The sequence below is a fragment of the Oryx dammah genome, unplaced genomic scaffold (genome assembly GCF_014754425.2).
Source record: "Oryx dammah isolate SB20612 unplaced genomic scaffold, SCBI_Odam_1.1 HiC_scaffold_13, whole genome shotgun sequence".
In the NCBI taxonomy this organism is placed as follows: Eukaryota; Metazoa; Chordata; class Mammalia; order Artiodactyla; family Bovidae; genus Oryx; species Oryx dammah.
Window position 1 is genome coordinate 18,497,192 of NW_024070197.1, and position 8,838 is coordinate 18,506,029.

General features: G+C 40.2%; 1 protein-coding gene across 1 annotated transcript in view; it reads right to left on the reverse strand.

Annotated features, from left to right (window-relative positions):
• The window catches only part of WDR62 (WD repeat domain 62), a 51,104-nt gene extending 42,567 nt beyond the window's left edge, over nucleotides 1–8,537 (reverse strand). The window contains exon 1 of the mRNA XM_040253113.1: nucleotides 8,278–8,537. Coding sequence (XP_040109047.1) covers nucleotides 8,278–8,454 — 177 coding nt within the window. The 5' untranslated portion in view covers nucleotides 8,455–8,537. The remainder of the gene's footprint in view (nucleotides 1–8,277) is intronic.
• Nucleotides 8,538–8,838: the final 301 nt, after the last annotated feature.

Consider the following 8,838-nt stretch of genomic DNA (forward strand, 5'->3'; position numbering starts at 1 on the left):
ATTTTTAAAAGTTGCTGCCGTACTGTTGGAATTTCTTCTACCTACTCTAAAGCTTCGCATCTCAGATGTAGAGAGCTGGTCTATACCCGTGCCCCTCCCCACTGCCCCCGCAGTGCTGCTGAGATTCCAAATATTATTCACATCCTCTCCATAGTTCAAGGCGGCAGTATGGAATAAGCATCCCACCGTGGTAAGGGAAAGGAAAGAGAAGGGAGGATGAGGGAAGGCAGGCTAGAGCCCAGGGAGACTTGGAACACGTAGCACTGAGGACTGAACCCTGGTAGGGACCCCAAAGACCCAGCGGGGGATGAGGTCAACAAGAGTGTAAGGGCCCAGAGAGACCTCTAAAGGTGACTGAGGAGACAAGCAGGAAAGCAGGACTAGGAGGTGACCAGCAAAACTATAACGTGTTCCAAAGGATAAAGTCAGGTAGGACCCCTGGAACGATCCAAAGGCTGAGGGCGCCTTTGTTTGCCTTTCCTACTGTTCTCTTCCCCATGCGGTTAATCTTTAGTGTATATAAATCTTCATCTACCTATTTAACTCTGCATATCTATTCTTTCTTTCTTTCCTTTCCTCTCAGCATATTTGTTAGTTTTGTTTTCATTGCTTTATTCCCCACTTGACACCTTGCTTTAGTTTTGTTTTCCGGTTTGTGCTTTAGTTAGTTTTGTTCTTAACTGGTAAATACAATTTTTGATTTACCTTGTTCGCTGCGTCAATCTACTGTATTTTTGTTGGACTGTTTTCACTTTGCTTGTGGGTATATATGTGTATGTGTATATTGTTATTTTATTATTATTTGCCTGATTTTGTAACTGCCATTTGTCTGGGGTTCATCTTTGGTTTCTCATTTTTGGATATTTATTTTAATCTCAATTAATGCCATAACAAACCACTTGTGGAATTTTCATTCCTGACTAGAGATCAAGCCCTGAGCCCTTGGAGTGGAAGCACTGACTCTAAGACCCTAGACAACCAGAGAACTAACCCTAGAGAGTATCAAATAGTGAGAACTCACACAAAGGAAGCCACTTGAATACAAGACCTCATCACCCAACCACCAGTACCATCCTGTGCAGGATGCCTCATCTAAACAACAAACAAAACAAATACAAACCCAATCATCAGCAGACAGGATTATCACCTCACTCAGCCTTGCCCAACAGAGGAAAATCAGACAAAAACTCAGTACAAATCTCACCCTGTACAAAGCTTACCCAAACCACTGGACCAACCTTAGGAGGGCAGAAACCAAAAGGAAGAAAGAATTCCACCTTGAAGCCTGGGGAAAGGAGACCTCAAACACAGTAAGTTAAAATAAAATAAAGAAAAGGCAAAGAAATACTACACAAATGAAGGAACAAACTAGAAACACAGAAATCCAAATAAATGAAGAGGAAATAGGCAAACTACCTGAAAAAGAATTCAGAATAATGATAATAAAGATGATCAAAAACCTTGAAAACAAAATGGTGAAAATGTAAGAATCAATTAACAAAGATCTAGAAGAAATAAGCATAGAGAGACAAACAACACAATTACTGAAATTAAAAATACTCTAGAAGGAATCAATAGCAGAATATCTGAAGCAGAAGAATGAATCAGTGAGCTGGAATATGAAACAGTGAAAATAACTTCTGAAGAGCAGAATAAAGTAAAAAGAATGAAAAGAACTGAGGATAGTTTCAGAGACTTCTGGGACAATATCAAATGCACCAACATTTGAATTATAGGGGTCTCAGAAGAAGTAGAGAAAAAGAAAGGGTATGAGAAAATTTTTGAAGAGATTATAGCTGAAAATTTCCCCCAAATGGAAAAGGAAACAGTCAATCAAGTCCAAGAGGCACAAAGAGTCCCCTACAGGATAAACCCAATGGAAAACATGCCAAGACACATACTAATCAAACTAACAAAGACTAAACACAAAGAAAAAATATTAAATGCACCAAGAGAGAAGCAACAAGTAACATACAAGGGAAACCCCATATACTTAACAGCTAATCTTTCAGCAGAAACTCTGCAGGCCAGAAGGGAATGGCAGGATATATTTAAAATATTGAAAGGGAAAAATCTACAACCAAGATTACAGTACCCAGCAAGGATCTCACTCAAAATTGATGGAGAAATAAAAAGCTTTTTGAACAAGCAAAAATTAAGAGAATTCAGTACCACCAAACCAGCTTTACAACAAATGTTAACGGGACTTATGTAGTCATGAAATACAAGAGAAGAAAAAAGATCCACAAAATCAACCTCAAACAATTAAGAAAATGGCAATAGAAACATATATATCAATAATTACTTTAACTGTAAAAGGAATAAATGCTCCAACCAAAAGACACAGACTGGCTGAATGGATATAAAAACAAGATCCATATATATGCTGTCCACAAGAAACCCACTTCAGACCTAAAGACACATATAGACTGAAAGTGAGAGGATGCAAAAACATATTCCATGCAAATATATTTTGCATGGAAGCAAAAGAAAGCTGGAGTAGCAATTCTAATATCAGATAAAACAGACCTTAAAATAAAGACGATTACAAGAGATAAGGAAGGACACTACATTATGATCAAAGGATAAATCCAAGAGGAAGACATAACAATGGTAAATATCTATGCACCCAACAAAGGAGCACCTCAATACTTAAGACAAACACTAACAGACATAAAAGGAGAAATTGACAGTAACACAAGAATAGTAGAAGACTTTAATACCCCATTCATACCAATGGACAGATCATCAAAACAGAAAATTAATAAAGAAACATAAGTCTTAAATGATACATTAGATGAGATAGATCTCATTGATATCTTCAGGACATTCCATCCAAATGCAGAAGAATTACACCCTCTTCTCAAGTGTACATGAAACATTCTCCAGGATAGGTCCACCCACATCTTGGGTCACAAATCAAATCTCAGGAAATTTAAGAAAATTAAAATCATATTAAGCATCTTCTCCAATCACAGTGCTGAGACTAGATATCAATTACAAGAAAAAACTGTAAGAAACACAAACACCTGGGGAACAACACGTTTCTAAATAACCAACAGGTTACTGAAGAAATCAAAAGGGAAATAAAAAAATTTCTAAAAAAAATAAAAATGAAAACACGACAACTCAAAACCTATGGGATGCAGTGAAAGCAGTCCTAAGAGGGAAGTTTATAGCAATACAATCCTACCTCAAGAAATAAGAAAAACATCGAATAGACAACCTAACTTTACACCTAAAACTGCAAAAAGAACAACAACAACAAAAACCTAAATTAGTAGAAAGAAATCAATAAGATCTAAGCAGAAATAAATGAAAAAGAAATGAAAGAAACAATAGTAAAGATTAATAAAACTAAAAGCTGGATCTTTGAGAAAATAAACAAAATTGACTAGCCTTAGCCAGACTCATCAAGAGAAAACAAGAAAAGAAAATCAAATCAACAAAATTAGAAATGAAAAAGGAGAGGTTACAAAAGACAATGCAGAAATACAAAGGATTATAAGAGACTATTAATATATGGCAATAAAATGGATAACCTGGAAGAAATGAACAGATTCTTAGAAAAGTTCAATCTTCCAAGACTGAACCAAAAATAAATAGAAATTGTGAACAGCAACAACAAAAAAGAAATTGTGAACAACCCAATTACAGGCACTGAAATTGAGCCTGTGATCAAAAATCTCCCCAGAAACAAAAGCCCTGGACCAGATGGCTTCACAGGAGAATTCTATCAAACATTTAGAGAAGAGCTAATGCCCATCCTAAAACTCTTTCAGAAAATTGCAGAGGAAGAAACACTTCCAAACTCATTCTATGAGGCCACCATCACCCTGATATCAAAACCAGACAAAGAATACACCAAAAAGGAAAACTACAGGCCAATATCACTGATGAACATAGATGCAAAAATCCTCAACAAAATTTTAGCACACAGAATTCAGCAACATATCAAAAGCTCAAATACCATGATCAAGTTGTTGATTTGATTCCAGGAAGGCAAGGATTCTTCAATATATGCAAATCAATGGGATACACTATATTAACAAATTGAAAGGCAAAAACCATATGATAATCTCAATAGATGGAGAAAAAGCCTCTGACAAAATTCAGCACCCATTTATGATTAGAACTCTTCAAAAAATGGGCATAGAAGGAACCTACCTCAACACAGTAAAGGCCATATATGATAAGCCTACAGCAAACATTATCTCAATGGTGAAAAACTGAAAGCATTCGGCCTAAGATCAGGAACAAGACAAGGGTGTCCACTTTCACCACTATTATTCAATATACTTCTGGAAGTCCAAGCTACAGCAATCAGAGAAGAAAAAGAAATAAAAGGAATCCAGAACAGAAAAGAAGAAGTAAAGTTCTGTTTGCAGATGATATGATACTGTACATAGAAAACCCTAAAGATACTATCAGAAAATTACTAGAGCTAATCAGTGAATTTACCAAAGCTGCAGGATACAAAATCAATACACAGAAATCACTTGTATCTCTATATACTAACAATGAAAAATCAGAAAGAGAAATTAAGGAATCAATCCCATTCATCACTGCAACAAAAAGAATTAAATATCTAGGAATAAACTTACCTAAGGAGACAAATAGGAAAAGGAGTACGTCAAGGCTGTATATTGTCACCCTGCTTATTTAACTTATATGCAGAGTACATCATGAGAAACGCTGGACTGGAAGAAACACAAGCTGGAATCAAGATTGCCGGGAGAAATATCAATAACCTCAGATATGCAGATGACACCACCCTTATGGCAGAAAGTGAAGAGGAGCTAAAAAGCCTCTTGATGAAAGTGAAAGAGGAGAGTGTAAAAATTGGCTTAAAGCTCAACACTCAGAAAACAAAGATCATGGCATCTGGTCCCATCACTTCATGGGAAATAGATGGGGAAACAGGGGAAACAGTGGTGTCAGACTTTATTTTTCTCGGCTCCAAAATCACTGCAGATGTTGACTGCAGCCATGAAATTAAAAGACACTTACTCCTTGGAAGAAAAGTTATGACCAACCTAGATAGCATATTCAAAAGCAGAGATATTACTTTGCCGACTAAGGTCCGTCTAGTCAAGGCTATGGTTTTTCCTGTGGTCATGTATGGATGTGAGAGTTGGACTGTGAAGAAGGCTGAGCGCCGAAGAATTGATGCGTTTGAACTGTAGTGTTGGAGAAGACTCTTGAGAGTCCCTTGGACTGCAAGGAGATCCAACCAGTTCATTCTAAAGGAGATCAGCCCTGGGTGTTCTTTGGAAGGAATGATGCTAAAGCTGAAACTCCAGCACTTTGGCCACCTCATGCAAAGAGTTGACTCATTGGAAAAGACTCTGATGCTGGGAGGGATTGGGGGCAGAAGGAGAAGGGGACGACAGAGGATGAGATGGCTGGATGGCATCACGGACTTGATGGACGTGAATCTGAGTGAACTCCGGGAGTCGGTGATGGACAGAGAGGCCTGGTGTGCTGCGATTCATGGGGTCGCAGAGAGTTGGACAAGACTGAGCAACTGAACTGAACTGAACTGAAAGAGAAAAAAGAACTGTACACAGAAAATTATAAGACACTAATGAAAAAAATCAAAGATGACATAAACAGATGGAGAGATATTCCATGTTCCTGGGTAGGAAGCATCAATATTGTGAAAATGACTATACTACCAAATGCAATCTACAGATTCAGTGTGATCCCTATCAAATTACCAATGGCATTTTTCACAGAACTAGAACAAAAAATTTTCACAATTTATATGGAAACACAAAAGACTCTGAATAGCCAAAGCAGTCTTGAGAAAGAAGAATGGAGCTGGAGGAATCAACCTTCCTGACTTCAGATTATACTACAAAGCTACAGTCATCAAGACAGTATGGTACTGGCACAAAAACAGAAATATAGACGAATGGAGCAAGATAGAAAGCCCAAAAATAAACCCATGCACCTATGGGTACCTTATGTTTGACAAAGGAGGCAAGAATATACAATGGGGCAAAGACAGTCTCTTCAATAAATGGTGCTGGGAAAACTGGACAGCTACATGTAAAAGAATGAAATTAGAACACATACCAACACTTGTGTATGGTATGTGTAACACCATACACAAAGATAAACTCAAAATGGATTAAAGACCTAAATGTAAGACCAGAAACTATAAAGCTTTTAGAGGAAAACATAGGCAGAACACTCAATGACATAAATCAAAGCAAGATCCTCTATGACCCACCTCCTAGAGTAACGGAAATAAAAACAAAAGTAAACAAGTGGGACCTGATTAAACCTAAAAGATTTTGCACAGCAAAGGAAACTATAAGCAAGGTGAAAAGACAACCCTCACAATGGGAGAAAATAAAAGCAAATGAAACAACTGACAAAGAATTAATTTCCAAAATATACAAGCTGCTCATTCAACTCAATGCCAGAAAAACAAACAACCCAATCAAAAAGTGGAAAAAAGACCTAAACAGATATTTCTCCAAAGAAGACAAGCAGATGTCTAACAAACATATGAAAAGATGCTCAACATCACTCATTATTAGAGAAATGCAAATCAAAACTACAATGAGATATTACCTCACACGGGTCAGAATGGCCATCATCAAACAGTCTACGAACAATAAATGCTGGAGACGGTGTGGAGAAAAGGGAATGCTCTTCTTGCATTGTTGGTGGGAAGATGGTATGAAAATTCCTTAAAATACTAGGAATAAAACCACCATATGACCCAGCAATCCCACTCCTAGGCATATACCCTGAGGAAACCAAAATTGAAAAAGACACGTATCCCATTGTTCACGGCAGCACTATTTACAATAGCTAGAACATGGAAGCACCCTAGATGTCCATCGACAGATGAATGGGTAAAGTAGTAGCAGTACATATACACAATAGAATATTGCTCAGCCATAAAAAGGAACACATTTGAGTCAGTTCTGACGAGGTGGATGAACCTAGAACCTATTATACACAGTGAAGTGAGTCAGAAAGAGAATGATAAATATCATATTCTAAAGCATCACTTCATGGGAAATAGATGGGGAAACAGCGGAAACAGTGTCAGACTTTATTTTTGGGGGCTCCAAAATCACTGCAGATGGTGACTGCAGCCATGAAATTAAAAGACGCTTACTCCTTGGAAGGAAAGTTATGACCAACCTGGATATCATATTGAAAAGCAGAGACATTACCTTGCCAACAAAGGTCTGTCTAGTCAAGGCTATGGTTTTTCCAGTGGTCATGTATGGATGTGAGAGTTGGACTATAAAGAAAGCTGAGCACCAAAGAATTGATGCTTTTGAACTGTGGTGTTGGAGAAGGCTCTTGAGAGTCCCTTGGACTGCAAAGAGATCCAACCAGTCCATTCTAAAGGAGATCAGCCCTGGGTGTTCTTTGGAAGGAATGATGCTAAAGCTGAAACTCCAGTACTTTGGCCATCTCATGAGAAGAGTTGACTAATTGGAAAAGACTCTGAGGGATCGGGGGCAGGAGGAGAAGGGGACGACAGAGGATGAGATGGCTGGATGGCATCACGGACTCGATGGACATGAGTCTGAGTGAACTCCGGGCGTTGGTGATGGACAGGGAGGCCTGGCGTGCTGCGATTCATGGGGTTGCAAAGAGTCGGACAGGACTGAGTGACAGAACTTAACTGAAAGCATATATATATAAAATCTACAAAAATGGTACTGAAGAATTTATTTACAGGGCAGCAATGGAGAAACAGACATACAGAATAGACTTACGGACATGGGGAGAGGGGAGGAGAGAGTGAGATGTATGGAAAGAGTAACATGGAAACTTATATTACCATATATAAAATAGATAACCAATGGGAATTTGCTGTATGGCTCAGGAAAAACAGGGGCTCTGTATCAACTTAGTTGGCTGGGATGGGGCAGGAGATGGGAGGTAGGTTCAAAAGGGAGGGGATATATGTATACCTATGGCTGATTCATGTTGAGGTTTGACAGAAAACAAAATTCTGTAAAGTAATGATCATTCAATAAGAAAAAAAATTTTAAGACTGAGGGCGGGGCCAGGGGTTGAGAGGTGGGACTAGGGGTGATGGGCAGTACCCGAGAGAGGAGGAGACGAGGAAGTGGGAGGAGCCTCACCTAGGGGCGGGGCCTAGGGACAAGGCAGGCCAGAGAGCAACCAGAGGGGTACCAGCCGGGGGCTGATAGGCGGGGCCAAAGATCTAAGGGTGGGACCAAGGACCAGCAGGGAACTTGGAACTTGATATGGACAAGGCAAGCAACTCCTCACCCGATTCTGCACCGTGTCCTCGGGAGCCGCCGGGAGTCGCGTCCGCCGCCGGAGGCAGAGCGGTGGAGCCGGGGGCGGAGAAGACTGGGCCCTCCGCGCCGGAACTCCCGCCATGACTGATGGCAGCTTCTCAACTGTATCATTCCGCGCGTAGCCTCCGGGCCCCAAGGCCGCCATCGTCGCGTCGGAGCTCGGCGACCGTTACACTTCTCAACCGCCGCAACCGCCACGGTCCACTTGAATAGCGAACGGCCGCGGGAAAGCCGGCGCCGCCGCCCATTGGGCGCGGAGGGCTGCTGCTCTGGCCAATCTCAGGGTTACCCGGCGGCGCTTTTGACCAATGAGGGCTAAGAGGAGGAGCGGGGGTTCTGGCTGGGTGGAGCCACGGCTTCTTAGCTAGATGTTTGATCGAACGTTGTGGAGTTTTTTTTTTAATCCCGTCTGTGTTTTTATCATTCACTGAATTTCAGTTTTGAACTTTTACGAGGCTAATGCCAAAGCCCCCTACCTCCACCCTAGGCCGACTATCCTCGCAGTAGCAGTCGCCCGGATGTAAGCTAG